The sequence below is a fragment of the Oryctolagus cuniculus genome, chromosome 7 (assembly GCF_964237555.1).
Source record: "Oryctolagus cuniculus chromosome 7, mOryCun1.1, whole genome shotgun sequence".
Taxonomy (NCBI): Eukaryota; Metazoa; Chordata; class Mammalia; order Lagomorpha; family Leporidae; genus Oryctolagus; species Oryctolagus cuniculus.
In genome coordinates, this window is record NC_091438.1 from 86,967,434 (window position 1) to 86,992,158 (window position 24,725).

General features: G+C 40.2%; 1 protein-coding gene across 10 annotated transcripts in view; it reads right to left on the minus strand.

The window, feature by feature from the left end:
• Window positions 1-24,725, minus strand: part of SAMD13 (sterile alpha motif domain containing 13) — a 75,250-nt gene that overhangs the window by 35,416 nt on the left and 15,109 nt on the right. The window contains exons 1-2 of one of the 10 annotated variants that reach the window (XM_017345578.3): window positions 22,545-22,600; window positions 18,233-18,317 (exon numbers count right to left, since the gene is read on the minus strand). The exons of 2 other annotated variants lie outside the window; for them this stretch is intronic. In XM_017345578.3, coding sequence (XP_017201067.2) covers window positions 18,233-18,285 — 53 coding nt within the window. In that variant the 5' untranslated portion in view covers window positions 18,286-18,317; window positions 22,545-22,600. 7 more of the 10 variants (XM_070078162.1, XM_070078164.1, XM_051857557.2 and 4 more) reach the window with 7 other exon arrangements.

Here is a 24,725-nt window from a genome sequence, read left to right on the forward strand (position 1 = left end):
CATTCAAATTAGAAAGGAGTGATGTGATTTTATTTATACAGAAAACACTAAAGATGCCAGCAAAAAGTTGTTAGAACTAATAAATTCAATTAAATTGCAGGATACAAATTAATATACAAAACCAGCTTTAGTTCTACATACTGATAATGAACTATCTGCAAAGAAATTAGGAAAAAACTCATTTATAATAGCATCAATAAAAGTAAAATAATTAGGAATAACTTTAAACAAGAACATTGAAAAATCACAAAACACCAGTGAAAGAAATTGAAGAAGACACAAACAAATGAAAAGACACCTCACTATATTTGGATTGGAAGATTTAAACAAATATTGTTAAAATGTCCATATGACCTAAAACAATCCACACATTCAATGCAATCTCTATCAAAATTCCAAAGTTTTTTTTTAATAGAAACAGAGAAAATTTCTAATACAGAACTAGAAAAGAACTCAAATAGCCCAGACAGTATTGAAAATGAATAAAGCCACAGCATCACATTTTCTGGTTTAAAAATATATTATACAGCTATGGTAACTTAAACAGTATGGTACTGGGATAAAGACAGACATATAGAACATTGGAAAAGAACAGAAAACCTGCAAATAAATCATATAAAATCATTTATGGTCTAATGATCTTTGACAGGGTGTCAAGAATACACAATGGGGAATAGTTAGTTTCTTTGACAAATGGTGCTAGGAAAACCTGATATCCACACAGAAAAGAATTACATTGGACCTCTATCTTATATTATATACAACACAAAATGGATTAAAGATTTAAATATTAGACATAAAGCAATAAAATTCCTAGAAGAAAATATAGAGGAAAAATTTCAAGACAGTGATTTCATGGATATGACACCAAACACACTAGCCAAAAAACAAACAAAAAAGACAAATACAGACAAGTAGGACTATATAAAATGAAACAGCTTCTGCACAGCAAAGGAAATAATCAATAGAATGAAAAGACAAACTACAGAATGGGAGAAAAGTTTCAAACCTTGTATTTTATAAGTGGCTAAGTTGCGAAATACAAAATGAACCCTTATAACTCAACAGCAAAAAAACTAATAACCTGGCCGGCGCCATGGCTCACTAGGCTAATCCTCCACCTGCGGCACCAGCACCCGGGTTCTAGTTCTGGTCGGGGCACAGGATTCTGTCCTGGTTGCTCCTCTTCCTGTCCAGCTCTCTGCTGAGGCCCGGGAGTGCAGTGGAGGATGGCCCAAGTGCTTGGGCCCTGCACCCCATGGGAGACCAGGAGAAGCACCTGGCTCCTGCCTTCGGATCAGCACGGGGCGCTGGCTGCAGTGCGCCGGCCACAGTGGCCATTGGGGGGTGAACCAATGGAAAAAGGAAGACCTTTCTCTCTCTCACTGTCCACTCTGCCTGTCAAAAAAAACAAAAAACAAAAACTAATAACCTAACAAAAACTGGCCTAAAGGCTTGAATAGATTTTCTTCCTTAGAAGACACACAAATGACCAATAGGTACATGAAGAAAGGCTCAGGCTCAATGTCAGGATTTACCAGGGAAATGCAAATTGAAACCACAATAAGATATCAACACCCGTCAGGATGCTATAATCAAAACAACATGACAAATGTTAGCAACAATGTAAGTAAATTGGAATCTTTGTATACTGCTGGTGGAAATGCAAAAATGGTATAGCCATTATGGAAAACAGTATGTAGCTCTGTACAAATATTAAAAATAGAAAGACTATATGATACCAGCCTTACTTCAGGGTATTCATCCGAAAGAACTGAAATCAGAATCTCAAAGATATCTTAGCACTCCCATTTTGTGACTGTACTAGTCACAACAGCCAAGATGTGGAAACAACTGAAATATCTATCAATTGATAAGTGGATTGTTAAAAAAAAATGCGGTCTACATACACAATGGAATATGACTCAACCTTAAAAATGGAGATTCTTTTATAGGCGACAACATGGATGAATCCTTGAGGACATTATGCTAAGTGAAATAGGCCTGTCACAGAAGACAAATCTGAGAGGTATCCAAAATAATCAAACTCATTGAAGCCACAGTGGTTGGCAGTCGGGAGAAGAGGAAGAGGTGCTGTTGCTAATCAAGTGGTATACAATTTCACTGACATAGATTACTAAATTCTGGAGATCATGCTTATAGATAGTGACACTGTATTCGTATACTTAAAATTTTTTAAAGATGTCAATTTCGTATTAAGTGTTCTTATATTGAAAAAAAAAAAAGAAACCACTTGGCACTAATTTATCCCATTATACATTATCCACAGAGGGTTACAAAATCATATCTTTATTACAAAGGTCATTTTTCAGGTTTTAATTATTAGCTCAGTTTTCTTCTTTCTTTCCATTTTCTTCTCCTGTCAAGAGGCATTTAATATTTAATCATTTAAAGTGTCTCTGAATTCTTATTTGAGTTCCCTTTATTTATTATTTTTTTTGACAGGCAGAGTGGACAGTGAGAGAGAGAGACAGAGAGAAAGGTCTTCCTTTTGCCGTTGGTTCACCCCCCAATGGCCGCTGCGGCCAGCACACGGCACTGATCCGAGGCCAGGATCCAGGTGCTTCTCCTGGTCTCCCATGCAGGTGCAGGGCCCAAGTACTTGGGCCATCCTCCACTGCACTCCTGGGCCACAGCAGAGAGCTGGCCTGGAAGAGGGGCAACCGGGACAGAATCCGGCGCCCCGACCGGGACTAGAACCCGGTGTGCTGGCGCCGCAGGCAGAGGATTAGCCTAGTGAGCCGCGGCACCAGCAGTTCCCCTTATTTTTAATACACAACCTTGACCATTGTGATCACCTTCCACTTCAGATTGCTGTTCCCTACAAAGAAGCGCATCCCAAGAACTATCTCATTACTGGATTCAGACTGAGTCATGGCATGACGATTGTAGGCACTGATAAAGGTGGATGGAACAGACTATGGAAAACAGTATGGAGATACCTCAAAAATCTGAATATAGACCTATCATATGACCCAGCCATCCCAAACTGGGAATTTACCCAAGGGAAATTAAATCAGTATGCAAAAGACCTATCTGCACCTCTATGTTTATTGCAGCTCAATTTACAATAAGCTAAGACATGGAATCAACCTAAATGTTCATCAACCAAAGACTGGATAAAGAAATTGTGGGATATGTATACTATGGAATACTACACAGCAGTAAAAAATGATGAAATCCGGTCATTTGCAACAACATGAAGCAAGCTGGAAAACTTCATACTTAGTGAAATAACGCAATCCCAAGGAGACAAATACCATACTTTCTCCCTATTTTGGGAGAATTAATAGCGCTTCTAAAATGAAAGCTATAGAAGTGAAATTGACACTTTTAGAATCAATGACTTGAATAGTCCTTGACCTGACTGTTGAGGGACAGTTTATTATTGTTACTTTTTATTTTGTATTTCCTTTTTTGTTTTCTTTTTCTTTTCTCTCTTCATACTATATGTTGAACTCTTTATGTAACATAGAGTTAATCATATGTATATTAAGTCAACTGGAAAAAGATCCCAGTAAAAAATAAGAGGGAGAAGGTAGTCTATAACTGTGAAGCAGTATAGCTCTGCCTACAGTCCTAAAGACTGACTTCTAATGGTGAAGCCTAAAAACTTGTCATGGGACTCCAGACCCATTAAAATCGGTGGTATAAATGCCATCTTAACTGTTAAAATGATCATATTAAATGTTAAAGTCAACATATAGATAGGTTTAAGTGTAAAAGTGATCATATAAATAACATCAAGTGCATGGTAATAATAATAGACAGAATTAAAAAGGAAGAAAAGTCCAATATGGGAAGCAGTCCACACAGCAGACTCCTAGAATGACATTCGCTGTAAATAACACTATGACCTCAGAATCAACGCTTAAGGCTTCTTGGTCTGGAAGAAAGGCCTATGAGAGTATTTCAGGCATGGAAAACCAAGACTCTGTGGCTAAAAAATATCCTACACGAAGGATCTCTGTGAGACCTCAGGGGAAAGAAAGGGTCATCAAAGAAGGATGTACTTTTCTCTGAATGGAGGAGAGAACATCCACTTTGCTTATGGCCATGTCCAAATACTGATGGAATCTATGGTCACAAAAAGCCTCCATAGCCTTGGCATCCCATGGCAAGAGACTTGGGTGATCAGTGACATCATAAATAAGAGTGTTAATTGTTAAAGGAACAACAGAAGTCATTGTGCACTTACTCCCCATGTATGACCTCTGTCCTTAATGAGTTGTACTATCAGAATCGACTGCAAATCTTGTTCTCAAACTGTACTCTATATGATGTGTGTGGGGAGGGTGCAAACTGTTGAAATCTGTGCTTAATATGGAGTTGGTCCTTTAAACTAAAAATGAACCATAATTAAGGAGATGGGAGAGGGAAAGGGAGGTGAGATGGGAGTCAGGGTGGGAGGGTGCGTGGGTGGGTATGGAATAAAGAACCTCTATATTCCTAAAGTTTTATCTATGAAAAAATACACTCATTAAATAAAAACTTTTAAAAAACAACAACAACAACAACAAAAGTGAATGGAAGAGACAGGAGTGGGACGATGGAGAGAGAGGACTCAGGAACTACTGAGGGAGCTAGAGAAATTCCCCCCTTGCTTTCAAAGAATACACAACCAAGAATTACTAGTTATTTATATGATGCCACAAGAAGACAGGCTTAGGAGTAAGTGAACAAAAGCTGGAACCATTAATCAGAGCACAATTAGTTCTGTCAGTTTTCCAGTCCTCCTTCCCTAGCCAGTCAAGCCAGGTTTCCAGGTAAACAATCAAATACCTTGTGAGGTTATTCATTGAATTCCAGATGTGACTGGTTCCCTTATAGATGGAGATGTGACTGATATGGATTGCAGTATCTGTAAGTATGGTTGAGCTTCTGAAAGGAAGTAGTAGTAACCATTGTTTTATTATTATTACATTAAAAATTATCTGATAATTCTTCAATGATATCAGAATTTTGAAATTCTAAAAGTACTAATACTTTATTAGTAATAACTTCTAACTCTACCCTAACATTTTACTTCTACCATCTACTTCTTCTCTAATTTACACAGGCAAAAATGATAATTTCTTTAACTTAATGTTTAGTTTAATTAGGTATACAGCCAGCTTTGTGTGTGCATGTGCATGTGCATGTGCGTGTGTGTGTGTGAGAGAGAGAGAGAGAGAGAGAGAGAGAGGTATTTTAAAAGCTAGCATTATTTTAAAGTTAGTTTAAAACATTACAACATTAATTACCAAGACAAAAAGTATGAGACAAATGAGAGGAATTAGCTCCCAAATTAAAAAAAAGTCTTTGTTTCATAATAAAACAACACACTGAACAAAAAGGCAGAATGTGTTGAGATAAATACGTTCAAAAAGACATGGCATTACTAAGAAATAGCTTGCTCTCAAAGACCTTGCTAAATTTTGTTACTGAGAACTTTCTATTGCAGCAGTTCCTGTGCTGAGGAGGGTCACACCGGGGGTGGGTGGGTAGATAAACTGCTTCCTGTTGAAAAGCTGCTGACTTATTGTAAGCATCTGTCACATGGGAATATCAGCTCCTCTTCCCATCTTAAGATGAAAGGGAAGGGAGTGGGGAGAAAGACTAGCTGATGAGAAAAAAGGTGTAAGACCAAGTGAATGACAAAAATAGTGCTTTTGAATACTTGAGATTTGGACAGATAGGCATACAATATAAAATAGTTAAGACTTTTTTTTAGAATTTACTAGAAACTCTAACATAAATCAATGATAATAGTGTGTGATGTTCCACTGATAAGAGTATGTCATGGTTTAGATTAGAATTCATCTAAAATCTACACATCTGAAAACCATAAAGAGAATACTAAGACTCATTTGTTCAATACAAGGTTATTTATATGTGTGCTTTATATGTATATGTATGTTTATATATGCATCCACACAGGCATATGTTGGGCATTGGCTAAAATCTCCATTACAATATGGCGCCTGGCGGATGTTCGAGAGGTGTGTCTGCGGCTGCCACAGTTAAGCTACCTAAGATCAGACCACCGGCAGGGATAGGTCCGCTTTAGTTCCGGACATGTGGACAGTGCGTGATCCCTGTACTTTGCTTAAGATGCCTCCGTGCATGGTCCACCTGTGCCTGCGTGACCCTTTCGCTGATTGGCTCCCCTACTGCGCATGTCCTTCATAAGCTTTAGAAGCCTGTACACTTCCTCAATAAAGCGGTTCCTGCTTCGACAGAACTCACAGGTGCTTGTGGTGTGTTCATTACCCGTGGACCTTACCTATCCCGTTCGTCTTGTTGGGGAGTGCCTGTACTGCCCCTGCTGGTCAGGGGCTAGCATCGGGCATATATTTGTACATTATTGTGTGACTATGCCATGCCTATGTATGGATACAAAGAATATATGATATATTTTGAAACTGTGTAGGGCATACATTCTAATTTTTTTTTTTTTTTTTTTTTTTTTTTTTAGAGAGAGACAGAGAGAAAGGTCTTCCTTCTGTTGGTTCACCCCTCAAATGGCTGCTACGCCGGCGCACTGCACCGATCCGAAACCAGGAGCCAGGTGCTTCCTCCTGGTCTCCCATGCAGATGCAGGGCCCAAGCACTTGGGCCATCCTCCACTGCCTTCCTGGGCCACAGCAGAGAGCTGGACTGGAAGAAGAGCAACCGGGACAGAATCCAGCACCCCGACCGGGACTAGAACCCGGGGTGCCGGCACCGCAGGGAGAGGATTAGCCTAGTAAGCCGTGGCGCCAGCCACATTCTAAATTATTAAGATGGCCTCCTATTATTTATTCTACTAGCTATTTTACTAGCTATTTTGAACCCGCCAGGCAAACTAAAAGCTATAATCTTGACAATAACTACATCTATCTATATGGCTCAGGTGTTCAGCCCTGCCCTTCCCATCTGGGGTAATAATCCTCATCCTCAATCGCATGTCCATTTAACCTTTCTCCTGGTGTACATGTACAAGAGTTTCTCTTGAGTATGTTCCTGTTATCAACATAGTAGCCACTGGTAACATGTGGCTATTGAGTGTTTAAAATTTGAATGAGAAGCTGAATTTTTAATTTTATTTAGTACAAATAAAAACTTTAACTTGAAACAGTATAAAATATCTTTTTTTAACACAAATTCATTATTTCATTACACTGTATATCACTTTAGTTGTTCCATCCCATAGGATACTAATATTGAACTGAATTTTTCATATCAGGTTTATGTGTCCTCCCCAGTATTTTACATCATCTAGTTGGTATCAATAGATTGATTCAGTTCAAGCAACTTCTCCCTGTTCATTCAGGTAACACTGTAAAGTGTTTTCTCAATATTTTCAGGTCCTTTTGTAATTGTCAATTAATGTAACTGGTAATTAAATTGAAATTATTGACATTCCAATTTTCACATACTTAAATGTTTTAGTCAAACATAAGTATAAAAAAATTTTAAAATTTAAAAAGGAGGCAGAATTGAGAAGAGACACAGAAACTACTTCCAGAATAGAAAGGAAAAAGGGGGATAGGAAGAAGATATGTTGGAAATTTCAAGATGAGTAGCAACTGCAATCTGTTGGAGCAAAGGAAAAAATGCTATAAAAACGTGTAAACATGGTAAAGATCACAAAATGGGTATTTTAAGCAAATAAATAGATAGCAAATTTGTTAAGTTCCTTCTCAAAAGGCAAAAAGAACTGATGAAATTAGTTACCTGAAATCAAAATTAAATGTCCAACAAAACATTTTAAAGTGATTTAAGACATGAATCTGAGCTTATAATTTTGTCTAGTTATACAGTTTAGAATCTTGTAGATGAAAGAAAACAATTTTCCAATGCACATATAGTTATTTCAGTTACCTAAGTTTTGTTTGAATATTATGAGAAAAGATTAAAAAGGCACTTCAGAAGAAGTGATAGATTTTTCCAATCAAGATACCAAAGAATCACCTGAAGAATAAAACAGACCTAAGACCAACTGATTGAAAATCTGAAAAACCACAAGTATTTTTTAGTTTTAGATGAAAGTGTAACATAAAAGACATTGCCCAATTAACACTTGAGGTATGCTTTATCTTGAAAAACTTCCAAATTTGAAGAAATGTCAATTTACAGCCTGAGAGACTGAACTCATGGTTTAGATATTTTTAAATCTTTTACATTTGTCAAAGATGAATTTCAGCTAGATTTTAAAAAAGATCAAATTCTAGCCTGATGGACAGTTTTCAGCCATGTTTAGGTTTTAAAAAACGTGGGTTTATTGTAATTTCAAGACCAAAGAACAATGTTTCTCCTATTATTTCATGCTACTGTTTGATATCTAGGTTCAGTTTCCTGAAGATTCTTGAAAAGTATTATAAATACCACTGTTAAATTGTTCGTTACATATTTACAAATGCAATAGATTAATGCCAGTTAATGGAATTGTTAGGTGAAATATAAGACTCTGGATGTAATGATCTATTTCTGACCAATTTAATGATCAATTTGCTAAACATATTGGGCAAGTCATGGGAAAGTTTTATTGTACTATTATGGCAAGTTGAAGATTTTATTGATACAAGAATGCTTGCCAAATATTTAAGAATTAAGACAAAAATTGCAGAGTAATTTATATTTTCTCACTGATTCCACATTGCATATGAATGAACTAAATTTGAAGTTCCAATGAAAGTTAAAGCTGCTTTGTAACCTAATCAGATAGAAAACTTATGTTGAAATTGTAGCTCTTATGAATACAATAATTGTAGACATTTTTCTAAAAACAAACTCCAAGAAAATCTGAATAATGATTTATTGACACTGATATACTAACAGTGGCTCATCAGTTTACACATTAGTACTTTGAATTCAATTTTAACAACACTGCATTGATATGAGCATTAGTAAGTTTACCTAACTTGGACAGATGTAGTTTTGAAGTCAATAAGCTTTTGTTTACAAATCAGATTGAGATAAACCAGTTGTGTCAATGTGGACACAAATATTACAAGAAAATTTTTTTGAGTTCTTGATCCGGTTAATAGAAAATTTTAAATATGTTTGGAATTATTTGGGTATCTCTTTCTACTTTTTCAACTTTTATTTTTATGGACTCTAACTGAAGATCAAGTATTCCCAAATGAAGATATACAGTAAGTGTAAAATACACAACAGATTTAGAAAACCTAGTATCAAAAAATGTAAAATATTTCATTAAAGTCTAACACTGGGGCTGACAGTGTAGCATAGTCAGTAAAACCATCACCTCCAGAACCAGCATTCCATACGGGCACTGGTTCAAGTTCCAGCTGCTCCATTTCTGATCCAGCATCCTGCTGATGTGCCTGGGAAAGCAATGGAAGATAGCCCAAATTCTTGGGCCTTTGCACCCACATGGGAGACTCGCAAGAAGATCCTGGCTCCTGGCCATTTGGGGAGTGAAGCAGTGGATGAAAGATGTCTCTGTCCATCTCTCCTCTCTTTCTCTAATTCTGCCTTTCAAATAAATAAATAAATCTTTTTCTTAAAAAAAAGTCTTATATTGATTATATGTTAAACTAACATTTTTGACAATATGCAGTTAAATAAAATATATTATTAAAATTTATGTCACTTGCTTAAATATAACTACTAGGAAAATCAGAAGTTACATGTATGACTCAGGTTTTATTTTTATTGGGCAGAACTAAATACTTATATATCCAGAAATGGGATTGCTGAGTTATATTTGACACTAGAAAAAATATTTTCCAAAGTTGCTGTAGCAATTTATACTCCCACCAGAACTATATCCTATAAATCCATATCTCCTGTAATAGTTGGTTCATATTTTTAGAATGTTGCCTAGTGCATGGATATGTAACTGTGATCTGATTTGAATTTTCTTGGTCACTAATGATACTGAAAATGTGTTCAATTATTAATTAGCCATATATATTTCCTCTTCTATGGAATGTTTGCTCATGCTATGACCATTTAAAAAAAGATTGATTTATTTATTTTGAAAGAGAGAGAGAGATCTTCCATCTGTTGGTTCACTCACTAGATGGCTACAACAGCCAGTACTAGGCTAGGCCAAAGTCAGGAGTTAGGAGCTTCATCTGGGTCTCCCACATGGGTGGCAGGGGTCCATGCACTTGGGCCATCTTCCACTGTTTTTTCCAGGGCATTAGCAGGGAGCTGGATTGGAAGTGGAGTCACAAAGCAGCACCCATATGGGGTGCCAGTGTCACGGCAGCAGCATTACCCTCTATTGCCCCTGTGACTACTTTTAATGGTATTTTCTGTTTGTGCTTTTATTATTGCTCTGTTGATGATTACTGTTAAAGACCCTGAACATAAAATATAAAATCCAATTATTTTTTCCTTTCTGAATGAGTTCAAGTAGAATCTAAGCCTTGGTGATGGTCATACCAAAATCAGAGTGACTCATAAGATGCAGAATGAGAGAGATCTGGACAAACATCTACTTTAGACACCTCAGTGGAATGCATGAATGAAATAAGATGTTTGTTTAAAACTGTCAAGCTTATTAGCTCTTCACAGTTACTTAGGTCCACAAGTCTGACGAATCACAAGGCCTGAAAAGTTTCAATCATCTGCTCCTTGTCTTACAGAAACAACGTAAGAATACACAATGCAGCCCTGGAAAAAGCCTGCCCCCCAAGTGCCTACAACCAGATCTATTTCAGTTTATAGAACGGGGTGAGGATAGTTATAGAAATTGTAGGAGAAAACGAAAGAGTTACTTTTTGGAGTCAGAAGAGCTGGGTTCAGACCTGAGGTTTGCCACTTTATCATATAATTTTCAGTTATATTTCTATGCTCCCATTTACTTACTTGCAATATATTTACCGTATCACATGTAGCAGTGATTAAATAAGATAATATTTGCAAGGACTGTTAACACAAGGCATGGCTCATAGCAGGCACTCTGATGCTTTCTGTATTGGAAAATAAAGAATACCACTGCTATATCACTCGAATACATTCAAGTGCTTTCTTTTGATCCTCACAAATAAGATGAGAAACATTAAGTTATTTATTACACGTTCTCCTGCTAATTAAGAAACAAAAGCAAGGTGAAATCTAACCTCTGAGCCTAAGTCTTATTTAAAAGTCAAAAGATCTTACCTTTGCAAGGCCAAGATTAATTCCACCCCTGTTCCCAAGTCTAGGCAGGAATATTCCTTCTTTCCTAGGCAAGAATAATTTTCTCTCCCCACTAATAAAGTGGCTTTAATTTTTAAAAGTCCCAGACTCATAGAAAAGTTGCAAGAATAGTACAAAACTCCCATGTAAACGTCACTCAAATTCCCCCAAATATTAATATCTTATCACATTTGCTTCATTCTTCCCCTCTTTCCCTTTCTCTTCTATGATCTATAAGAGGCAAAAGATAGAAGACAGAGGAAACTCTCAACTGAAATATCTACAACTTCATTGCCTTTCAGGAGCCTTTTGCAGAAGTGACCACTACAAATTAAAGGCCAATCTGTTGTTACACTTTCCTTAGGTGGAGATTAGTTTATAGCAGTGGTTCTCAGCTGGGAATGGTTTTGTTCCTTAGGGAACATTCAGCAATGTCTGGAGATGTTTCTGATTGTCTTAACAGGAGAGGAGTACCATTGAATCTGGTTGGAAAAGGCCAAGGACACCGCTAAACACCCTACAAAGCTGACAGCCCCTCCACAAAACAGCCTTCAGACCTTGCAGTTTAGGCTTTTGGGGATTCTGCATTAAAATTTATCTCTGCCCTGTTCAATGTATGCCTCCTGTGGGCACGCAAATTAACTGGAACTTCTATTTACAATAAAGATGGAGTAAAAGTTATCCTTCTGCTTAAAAACACTGGAAAAAAAAAAAAACAGACAAAACATAGGAAAATAGTGTCACTCAAAATGTTGGTCACAGGCATTAAAGGATGGTGATTACTGAGAGACAGAAAACTAGAAAGGCAAAGCCTTTGCATTCACTGCCTGGAGGTTTTTAGGCTGTGTACAGGGCAATTCTACAGAGGAAAGAGCTGCACAGTGGAAGAACTCTGGGTGTCTGCAGAGGGTTCCCTCCGGTGCTCAGCATGGTCTTCATTAGCACTGGCATGCAAGGAAACCACTTGAGTCTGGGGAAGAATGACCCAAACAGATTAGTGGGAACAATCTTTGAAGATCATGTAGGGGTAGATAAAGTGCTTTTCTCCACCTGCAGAGAGGAAAATCTCATAACTGAGGAGCACTGGTTACAGTACAAAGAAGGATCTTACCTCAGTAAAAGAGGAAAAATCAATACCTTAGACTAAATGCAGCTCTGGTCCTGCCTAACCAAACTTAAAAAGCAAAACTTAAAAGGAACAAACTTTCCAAGTAACTTAAGGCCCTTCTAGGATAAAGATTGAGCATATTTATGAGACTACAAAAATATCCAGCATTCAACAAGGTAAAAAATCACAATGTCTGGTATTCAATAAAAAATTAGCAAGCATGCAAAAAGGCAGGAAAATATAATACATAATGAAAAAAAAATCAGTCAATGGAAATTAAGAAATGATATGAAAGATAGCATTAGTAGATAAGGACATTGAAATAACAGTTATTATGGCTATATTTTTTAATGACTGTGTCAATAAAATTTTATTTACAAAAATAGGCAGTGGACCAGATTTGACTTGTGGGATATAGTTTGCTGATCCATGTGCTAACAATGGCTATATTTTAAGCTAGATGCACTGTGGCACAGTGGGTTAAGTTGTCGTCTAGGATACCAGCCTCCCATATTGAAGTGCTAACTGAATTCCAGGCTGTCCCACTTCCAATCCAACTCCCAGCTAATGTGCCTGGGAAGGCACGGGAAGACAGCTTAAGTCCTTGGACCCCTGCCACCAATGTGGGAGACTTGAGTAGAGTTCCAGGCTCCTGGCTTCAGCATGGCCCAGCCTCAGCCTTTGCAGCCACTTGGGGAGTAAACCCAAATGGAAGATGGAAGATCTCTCTTTCTCTCTATTTCTCCCCGCCTCTCTCTCTCTCTCTCTCTCTTTTTTTTTTAAGATTTATTTTATTTATTTAAAAGACAGAGTTAGCGAGGACTTCCATCTGCTGGTTCACTCCTCAGATGGCCGCAAGGGCCGGAGCTGTGCTGATCCGAAGCCAGGAGCCAGGAGCCAGGAGCCAGGAGCCAGGAGCCAGGAGCCAGGAGCTTCTTCCAGGTCTCTCACGTGGGTACAGGGGCCCAAGGACTTGGGCCATCTTCCACTGCTATCTCGGGCCACAGCAGAGAGCTGGATCGGAAGAGGAACAACCAGGACTAGAACCGGTGCCCATATGGGACGCCAGCGCTTCAGGCCAGGGCCTTAACCCGCTGCACCACAGCACTGGCCCCTCTCTCTTTCAAATAAATAATTCTTTAAAAAAATAAGCTAGAGGAAATATTGAATATTTAAATAGTAACATTGAAGACATATATTTAAAACACTCAAGCTGAAGTTCTAGAGATGAAAACTACAATTCTCTGAAATGAAAAATACAGATTTTGGCTGGCGCCGTGGCTCACTAGGCTAATCCTCCGCCTGCGGTGCTGGCACACCGGGTTCTAGTCCTGGTTGGGGTGCCGGATTCTGTCCCGGTTGCCCCTCTTCCAGGCCAGCTCTCTGCTGTGGCCAGGGAGTGCAGTGGAGGATGGGCCCTGCACCCCATGGGAGACCAGGAGAAGCACCTGGCTCCTGCCTTCGGATCAGCGCGGTGCGCCGGCTGCGGCGGCCATTGGAGGGTGAACCAACGGCAAAGGAAGACCTTTCTCTCTGTCTCTCTCTCTCACTGTCCACTCTGCCTGTCAAAAAAAACAAAAAAAACAAAAAAAACAAAAAAAAAAAACAAACAAAAAAAACAAACAGATTTAATGAAAACTAGGCCCACACACAGATCTCAGAAACAAAACACAAATACTCATCACAGGAAACAAAGAAAATCACACACTAAGTCTCATAATCAAATTGCTTCAAACACCAATCATAAAGAAAACATTTTAAGGTGACAGAAAAAAAAGCCCACATATATACCAAAGAACAAGGATAAGAAGATGAAGATGAGGCACAAATCAAGGATGTCTGTTTTCATCACTGTTGTCAGCTTTTTACTGGAGAATCGACTTAGTGCAATAAGGAAAGAAAAAGAAATAAAATGCATTCAGATAGGGAAAATAGAGGTAAGACTGCCTTTATTCACAAGACATAACTGTCCATATTTATAAAATATCTACAAAATGTCACAAGTTTAGCAAGACTGTAAGCTACAGATCTACAGACAAAATTCAACTGCATTTCTATACATTAGCAATGAACAATTAGAAATTCAAATTTAAAAAGAAGCGCTACCTCTAATAGCATCACAAACATGATATCTGTCTAGGAATACATCTGACAAAAACATGCAAGACTTGAACACTGAAAGCTATACAAAAATCACTGAGTGAAATTAAAGATTTAACTAAATGGAGAAATATACTGTGTTAATTTGTTGGAAGACAAATGTAGTGTAGAGGGTAAAGCTGCCACCTGAAATGCTGGCATTCCATATGGACACTGGTTCGAGTCCCAGCTGCTCCACTTCCCATCCAGCTCTTTGCCTTGCCTTGGGAAAGCCCAAATGGCCCAAGTCCTTGGGCCCCTGTACCCGCATGTGAGACCCAGAAGAGGTTCCAGGCTCCTGGCTCCTGGCTTCGGATTGGTGCAGCTTCCGCCATTGTGGCCAACTGGGGAGGGAACCAGCAGATGGAAGACCTTTCTCTCTCTCTCTGCCTCTCCTTCTCTCTGTGTGTAACTCTTTCAAATAAATAAATCTTTAAAAAAAAGATTTAAAGTCTTTCCAAATTGAACTATGTCAATGCCAACTGAAATGCCATCATGTTTTTAATTTTTGGTGGAAACTGATGACTGATGAGCTGATTCTAGAATCCATATGGAAAGCAAAGAGCCAAAAATAACCTTAAAAAGAAAATGTTAGATGGCAAACAGTTCCTGGTTTTAGGCTACAGTTTTCAAAGCCACAGTTATCAAAACAGTGTTGTGTTGGCATAAGTGTATGCAAAAACATCAATGGACCATAATAAAGTCTAAAAATAAATTCATACATATATGACTGATTATTTTCAACAAAGTTGTAACATGTTTGATCCAATGGTGCTGGAAAAATTGAATATCCATAGGCAAAAAACAAACAAAACAAACACCATTATCACCACACCAAAAAAAAAACAAAAACCAAAACAAAAAAACAACCACTTCAACCCTTACCTAACAAAAATTAACTGAAAATTCATAGTGCTAATTCCTAAAATTACAAAACTTTAGAAGAAAACCATTGTGACCTTGGGCTAGGCAAAATTTTCTTAGATATGACACCAAAAGCATTAACCATAAAAGAAAAAGTTGTTAAGTGGGACTTCATCAAAATTTAAAAACTTCTACACTTTGAAGAACACTACAGAGAGAATGAAAAGATAAGCCACATGCAGAGGAATATATTCTCAACTCATCTATATGATAAAAGACTTGTATTCACAATATATTAAAAAAAAGCTCTACATGACAAACATGGAAAAAACTAACCCAACAAAACTGAGAACAAAAGAGTTGAACAAGACTTTGGCTAAGAAGATGCAGGGATGATAAATAAGCATACAAAAAGATGTTCAATACTGCTAGTACAAAGAAAATGAAAATTAAAACCACATGCAATATAATGTCTAATATGAAAAAGATTGCTTGCACCAAATATGTGAGGACATGTAACGACTACAGCACTGGAACACCGATGTAGAGAATGGAAATGGGACAACTAGTTTGAAAAATGGCTTGGCAGTTTCTTAAAAAGTAAGCATGCACCTACCATTCAGCCCCACCTTTCCATCCCTCAGTATTTATGGGGAAAAAATAAAAGTATATGTCTGCACAGAGACTTGTACATGACTATCACAGCAGCTTTAGTTGTAATGGCTAAAAAATGGAGACAATCCAAATGACTATCATCCTGCGGATGGATAAACAGTAAACAAATCGTGGTATATTCCTTCCTACAATGGAAAGTCACTCAGTAATAAAAAGTTATGAACTAAGTAATAACATAGGTAAATCTCAAATTAATTTTGTTAAGTGAAGGACACCAGACCACATATACATACACACGAGGGGCTTCAAAAAGTCACAAAATGCATAATAGCTTTTAATTTTATTTTCCATGATGTTTCTGAAGCTCTGTTTGTTTATGTGTATAATACATACATAAGCATATACATATATAATTATGTGTCCGCTTATATAAAAATCTAGAAAAAGCAGGCTACAGTGACAGCACATCAATGGATGCTTAGGGATGTGCAGGCAGGAAAGGAGATGGAGAGATTACAAGCAGCTATAAGCAAACTTGGGGGTGATGGATATGTTCACTATCTTAATTGTGGCCACAATTACACAGGTATACACAAATATGTGAATTACCAAATTTTATACTCTAAACACATGCAATTTATTATATGGCCATTATACTACAATAAAGCTGTTCATTTTAAAATGGATTAAAGTAAAATTGGGGGCTGGCGCTTGTGGCACAGTGGGTTAAGCTGCCACCTACAAGTTCCAGCATCCCATATGGGTGCTGGTTCAAGTTCCGGCTGCTCCACTTCCAATCAGCTACTGCTAATGCATCTGGGAAAGCAGCAGAGGATGACCCAAGTCCTTGGCCCCTGCAGCCACATGGGAGTCCCAGATTAAGTTCCTGGCTCCTGGTTTCATCCTGGCCCAGCCCCAGCTGTAGTAGCCATTTGGGGAGTAAATCAGAGGATGGGAGATCTCTCTCTCTCTCTCTCTCTCTCTCTCTCTCTCTCTCTCTTTCTGCTTCTGCCTCTCCTTCTCTGACTTTGAAATACAAAATAAACAAATGAATGAATAAATAGATAGATCTTAAAAACATTTAAGCAAAATTAACAGTTCAGTTTTTCAGTTACACTAGACACATTTCAAGTCCTTAATAGCTCACAGGCCTGTGGCTACCATTTTGGAAAATGCCAAGTACAGAACATTTCTATCATCGCAGAAAGTACTGTCACACGGCACCGATGTAGCTCACATATAACCATCCATTTCTTCCATTCCTCTTACAACCACCTATACCAAACTGCAAGAATGTGAGAAGGGCAGCATCCTAAACCCTGCACCAAAGAACAAATGAAACTTCCAAATGTGAAACCCTTTGAGAAAAAAAAAAAATTGCACTGACATATAAATCACCCAAGAATTTTTAAAACTTGATTTTATTAAGTCAATTTTAATGTAACTTTGCTGTGAAGCAAACTATACCTTCTATTCATGAACATATAGCACATTGTCTCATTTAAATATCACAGCTTCTACGGATTACATTTAATTAGTTTCTTCCAAAGCCCAAGTTTACAGCAAGTTTAAACTAAATGACACAGAAAAAAATGAAACAGATAACACTCTCTTGGTACTTACTTTCTCCTTGTAATCACAGTGATTATAGCTTAGCGATAACTTCTAAATGAGAATACACATTTCTTTAATATACTCACAGACTTCTTGGAAGTTGGCTTTTTGCTCTGTTTCAGAGTACTATGCTACGTAATGCAATAAAATTTTCTATTTAAAAGAACCAAGCATATAACTCTTATACAACAAATACGAATATTATCAGAGGTTTCAAATGTGGTAACACGTTAAAATGGAACATCATGAAATGTTTCACATTCAACAAACAGCTCATAACATCACAATAGGGAAGTTGTTAAACTTAGTATTCCTACTGAAGCTTTTCCATTCCTTTACTATAGCTCTCAGTTTTGATAGTGAGAAGTGATTTTATTTTAAAAAAACTCAAACTCCATTTTCTGTCCCCACCCTAGCAGCCTAAGGACTTGGAAGGCACAGGCTAGGTTGCTCTGAGTTTTTGTTTCAATAAACAGAATGCAGGGCTGAAATCTTCAGCCACCCTTGCTCCAAAGCCTGATAACGCTCACCTTTCAGGCACATTCTGATGTCTGAGTCATCGAAGTCTTGGAAATGGAAGACAGAAAAAGGCAACTGGGTGGGGTTGGGGGGAGAAGTGAGGCTGGTGGCGAATGTAGACAAACCAAGACAACCCCCAAACTGTATTTTAGTAGCTAAACAAAAAGTACTAAAATAGAAACCAAGTCCCTCTGTGGTCTGCAGAGGCAGAACTCAGAAGCCAGCTTCACTTACTTTTTCACACCGACAGAGCCATTTTCCTTGTTTTCCATGTCAACAGATAGCATGGGAAGGCTGCAGGGTTCCTTTACTTCAGCAACTAATCAATAAGGGAGAAAAGCTTGTGTTTAATTCTTAGAAAGTGACAGAAGAATAGAAATTCTGAATCGGAAACATAATGGTCCCTTTTACAGCTTCACACCAGTTCACGTCTGTTTGTTTAAACCTCCAGTTCCCTCAGCGATTGGAGAGATGTGATTAAACCTAAAGGACTGGAGGAGACGGATTGGGGTGCTTTCATCTGTACTGGCACTGCCTGCCCTGACAATAAGCATTTGCAAATGAAACTGAGTCCTCCTTCAAAACAAGTGCTGTGTGAACTGGCACAGCTTCCACCGGGTGCCAAGCCTGCACTTAAGACATTGCAACTCAGAATCGAGTCAAAGTAGAGAAAAACAATCCCAGCTCTCCTCCCCCTCCCACCACGGGCTGTGATTTTTTTTTCTTATTGTATTTTTTTCCCCTACTTCTCCGGCTCCTACATTTTTTTCATTGCAGTGCAGAAGGGCACTTAAAGCTTTTGTCAGCAAGTATTCCCCTACCTCACATATTCACAAGCAAAGACTCGAAAACCCCATCTGTGAGATGGCCATGCTGTGTTAATGCAGGAAGGTCACAAACACGCCAGCTAGCCCTAGTACGGAAAGGTGGTGCTGTGTGTGTGTGTGTGTGTGTGTGTAAGTGAGCCTAGGCAGCTCACTAGATTTATGTAAAATCATCAAAATATTTAAGGAGATATAGTAGCATCCATCACCGTTTTTGTTTAGTAGGATGAGGAAAAAAATTTAAAATCCTATGATAAAATAAAAGCCCTCTACAATCAATATGCAATTAGCAAGATGAAAACATTATGAAAAAACTGCTTTAAGAAAAACAAACAAAACAAACAAAAACTAGTCCTGAAACGTGTTTGCTGTTATTCAGCTGAAGCCATAAATTAAAGACATTTTCTCTCAAATCACTTTATACTTCGGCACTCCTTCTCTAGGGATTACTCCGAAACGGCAAGTGCATCATTTAGTATATTCACAAGATTTTATCACTGTTAGAGAAGTAGATGATTAGCAAATAACACTGTTAAGTGTGGGCTAATCTTTACTCCTGAAACACACACACACACACACACACAAACTTCCAGTTGCTAAGCCACTTAAATCATTGCTAGAGAAAGCCAACATTTAATACACATATAGATATTAGCATCCGTTCACACTCCGTTAGAGTAGACAGGAACAGAGTGCTGCTGCTCCACGCTACCGGAATGATTTCACATCAGTTGGAAACTGTTACACATTCACCATTTTCTAAGCATCTCAGAAAACAAAACAAAACAAAACAAAACACTCACATTGATACTCTGCAACATCACACTACGTTGCCTTATTATTATTACTATTCTTTCCCTTTTTTGTGGAAGAGTAAAAAGAAAACCTACCTATAAGCAACTAAAACATATCATTTTTTATAGGCTTATCAAGAACAGCCAAAGAAACCCCAATGTTTTCTTTCACAAAGTAGGCTGGCAAAGGAATTCAATAAGGAGGTACAATTTGACACAGTGAAATAAAACCAGGCTGGCTCGCAGCCAACATGACGTTAGGAATCACACACAAGCTGCACCAACTGCCTTCTGGTTCATGGCTGACTTTTTAAAGCTACAGTGTGCCCGTTCACTTTTGCTAACTACCTTCAGCACAATTAGTGGAAGAGAATGAATCACAAGTCTAAAACTGCAGAATTCTCAGTACACCTGTCTTGTACAAAGGAAAACAAGCTGTCTCAATAGCCTCTTATTATCTCCCTCCCCTTTATTGTTGCTGCATACGTCTCTGGTGTTTTTCTGAGCATGAATGTCACGTTTCAAACTATTTCTTTTTCTCCCGTATGGGAAAAATACGAGAAAAAGAGAGACAGAAGGCAGTGCTTAGAGGCTATAAGCAGTGACCACTCAGAAGCTGCAGTTCTGTGTCACTCTTTTTCCCTAACAGAGCTTCGTGGACAAAGTTCCCAGGGCTGGCTTTTAAGTAATCTCTTTGTGAGAATAAGGAAAGCACTGCCCAGCAGCAAATCCTTTCACTTCATTATGCAGGAAGTAACATATTTCAGAGAGGATGCAAAATAGATGACCAGATCTCCTGAAAACGCCCACATTCCTTCATTTTGGCATTCATCCTACCCAGTGAAGCCAGTCAAAATTCAAACTGAAATAAACAAAACATTACTCTACAAAACAAAAACAATTAGTTCTGCTAGGCTTAATTCTGTTTATCCCAGTTGCACATAACGCATAATTCAACATATTCAGCCAACTTTTACAACCTATTGAGCACCTTGGACTGTATGAGTTACATATGAATAAGACGATGGGGTGCCAACTCCTAAATTCAGTGTCTCCCAACCACCACCCTAAATCAACAATTAAGGAAACTGGGAGGAGGTTAGGCAAGTTCTTTTCAATTGCCCTGGTCAACCTCAGCAACTGTGCCTGGCTGGGAACCACTGCTGGAGGAACAACATTCCTGCCCATTAACTGCTCTGTGCACACACTGAAAACACACAGAGGAGTCGCCCCTTCACTGAAATAAACACCCACCACCATTCGCACACTTCTAGGTCAAGGCAGCAACAAAACCAGTCAACATCGCACCGAGAATACAGGTTTCCCCAGGATCCTAGAAAACCTTAACTGCCACTGCTGTAATAATGTGTAGTTTTTGGGTAGAACTGAGCTCCAAGCTGCCTGCCCCTTTTTCTACTGTAATCTTGAAGGGCACTACATTATACATTTGGAACCCGAATTTCAAAGTCCGTTTCTTTTAACTTACTTCAAGAATGGTATCAGAAATGGACTTCCTGAAAGATCATGGCTGGGAAGGGCTTCAAGTGTTCTCTCTAACCATCTTTGCCATTGCCTCCCAACAACAATAACTCGGGGACCCATTCTAAGTGTTTATAAATTGAGTGTCATGTTTTGAGCATAGGACGGACGTTCATCGCAGTGGATCAAAACCATGGCCCCTTAGGGGAATAAAGAGCTCTTTCACCAACAGATTCCATAAAGTGTTTGGACTTGATCTGAATTTTCTGAATTAATCTTCAACCAAATCCAAATGGAACGGGGGGGGGGGGGGACAATGGGGGACCTGGACTGTGAGTGCTCCGGGCAGAGGGAGGGGAAGGAGGAAGGAGGCATTGCACGTTCAGCTCACCATTTTCTCTCCCCGAGCAACGGGGGCAAAGGAAAGGTAGTTCCACCCCACCACTCCTTAGCCATCACAGGAGGTGGGCTCCCGTGAAGCTTTGCCAAGCATTTCTTCCTACACAGAGAAGAGGATATCCCCTTCCACCTCGCCTGCTGTGATCAAAAGTTTGTGTTGAGCCAGTGTATGGTGTTGTAAATCACTCCCTTTTTATAAACAATGAGCCCCACAGGCCACTACATTATGACAACAGGTTCCACTCTCCAGCTAGTTCTGACTTTGATAATAAGTTGCCATTTGTAAATACAAACACATACACCAGCACACTCACCCACTCCCTCCTCACCCAACGCAACCGGTCCACAAGGAGCCTCTTCCCCGCGGGCCACAGAGCTGTGTGGGTGTCACGTGTGTGCTGTGAGTGGCTGTCGGTCGTGCAGTGAGACTGCTGTGTATGTGGGGTGGGGAGCACAAGACGCCCTGCGGTCCTGCACAGGATGGCAAGTGCGGCATTGACCTGTAGACCTCAAGCTTCAGGTTCCCCCGGAGGCGGGGAGGCGGGTCAGGAAGGGCGGGAGACTGTTGCCTTTGATTTTTTTGTTTGTTTTTAAACACTGTTGCGGCCCCGGACAGCGCCATCCCCCAGGAGCAGCCCGTCCCTACCCGAACTCCACGCACCCCGAAGGGCGTCTCGGAGAACGCGAGGGGTAGCCCGCAGTGGGCGGCGCCGCAACACTAGGGCAAAGTTTCCGGCCACGACTTTTCAGGAGAGAGTTTGTGCTCAGTTTGGGGGCGCCTGGGAGGGCCAGCCTCCCGAAGACCGAGCGTGGGGGCGTGGCGCTGGCAGGGCCGGCACAGCCACGCCGCCGTCCGGCCCGGGCACGCCTCGACCCCCAGCGCCCCTCCGGAGTGACAAGAGTCCACGCGACAAGCTGCAGGAGCACCGGACACGCGGCAGAGACGAGGGCGGGCGGGGGGCTTCACGGTGCGCTCTTCTGTTTCCTTTCTTCCTGGCCAACGGAGAGCGCGAGCGCGCCCCAAGCCCGGCCGCACCGCCCAGCACTTACCTCCCGCGCGGAGCTCGGCGGCAGCCACGCGCCCACCCTGAGCCGCCGCCGCCGCACGCGCGGGGCACGCCGGGAGTTGTAGTCCGCCGCGGCGGGGGGTTCCTGGGGAGGCCAGCGGAGGTCGGGAGCTATGTTAGGGCCTTGGGACTATGGGAGCAAACTTCCAGGGAGCCGAGGGGAAGGGGTTTTCAGCTTAAGACCATTCTTCCGATCTTAACTCGCTCATGACAACCCTGATGAAGTTTTCAGCTAAGTTTGGCAGTAATGATAAGCAGAGATTTCCTGGGTGGAACTCATAGATTTTTTTTTTTGGGGGGGTTGTAAAAGCCCTTTTATAAAGCCATTTTTAAACAAAACAAAACAAAAGTTTACAAAAGGAAAAAAGAACAGAAAGAATAACTTGCTTCAAAATGTCCCCAAGAGAGAAAAAAATAAAGGGGACAATGCCAACATGCTGAACAGTAAAGGCTTCTTTTTCTTATTTTTTAATACAAAATACAAGCAAAGGATACACATACTTAAAACAGAGCTCAGGAGCGACACGCAGTCCTGGAAACCCTTCAATAAAAGCAAAGCAGGAGTTTGTTTTTTCTTTGTCTATGCAGATACCTACAGAGACTGGGATATGTAAAAATTAAGTATCACAAAAGACCATCACACGATTCTACCAATGCATGTTGCATCTAAAATTCACGAACATGGTCAACAAAATCATGTTCACTTCAATACCTTAACAGTGCTGAAATCTGCAGCATGGTACTAAGGAAGTTAAAGTTTGAATGTAACAACTTTATTTAAAAGTTCTTTTCCTTTAATTTAAATGAAATGGGGAACTCATAGATTTTAGCGCTGTGGTCTCCCTTCCCTGGAGAGACCAGAGGGAGAGCAGGTGTTTGCACATTACGCTTGCAAAGTGCTTTATAACACTCTTGGCTTTGCAAAGCACTCTTTTTTTTTTTTTTTTTTTTTTTTTTTTTTTTTTTTTTTTTGACAGGCAGAGTGGACAGTTGAGAGAGAGAGACAGAGAAAGGTCTTCCTTTGCTGTTGGTTCACCCTCCAATGGCTGCCACGGCCAGCGCACTACGGCCGGCGCACCGCGCTGATCCGATGGCAGGAGCCAGGTGCTTTTCCTGGTCTCCCATGGGGTGCAGGGCCCAAGCACCTGGGCCATCCTCCACTGCACTCCCTGGCCACAGCAGAGAGCTGGCCTGGAAGAGGAGCAACCGGGACAGAATCCGGCACCCCGACCGGGACTAGAACCGGGTGTGCCGGCGCCGCAAGGCAGAGGATTAGCCTAGTGAGCCGCGGCGCCGGCCTGCAAAGCACTCTTAATTGGTTCGTTATATTAAAATGATCAAGCACTAATTGGGATTTAGGCAGAGCGAAGTTCACATTGCAGTGTGTGCTCTGTGTGTACCTGCTGAGATTGGAGCCACCCTGCCCTTTGCATTTCCCTAAACCAGCTCTTAGCTGGGAAGGAAGAGTGAGGAAGAGGGCTAGGAACAGATGTGGTGGACACAGTGTAAGAAGAGGAGCCGGTGGTCATCGCTGTGGCTTAGCAGGTTGAAGCTCAGCCTGCAGCTCTGGATGCGGTTTGAGTCCCAGCTGCTCTACTTCCGATCCAGCTCCCTGCTAATGCGCCTGGGAAAGCAGTGGAAGGTGGCGCAAGTACTTGGGCTTCTGCACCCACGTGGGAGACCTGGAAGAAGCTCCTGGCTCCGGCTTGACCCATCCCTGGCTGTTGCAGCCACTTGGGGAGTGAACCAGCTGATAGAATGCTTCTTGCTGGCTCTCTAACTCCGCTTTTCAAATCTTATATATATAAAAAAAGGAAGACTAAGAGAAGACCCTTGCTGTGGGGGACTGCCTTGAAATGGCTGATGAGTAAACTCTTACAAAATAAGAAGATAAGTAAGACCAAAAGGGCAGATGGGATAAAGGTGGAGGCCCACACAAATTGTGAGCAGGCTAGGCGTATTGTAGAAAGGTGGTGTCAACTGCAAAAGAAAGCAAAGCAAAAACAAACAGGACTTTAGAATCCAGAGATGTGGAGTCCAGGTGGGCGGATGTGAATGACCAAGTGGGCAGTTACAGGTGTGGATCCGGTCGTTATGTGTAGAAAGAGAATTGTGAGTCTGTTACTTGGGAGAGGTGGTTGAAGGGCAGTTGGAGTGGGCCAGG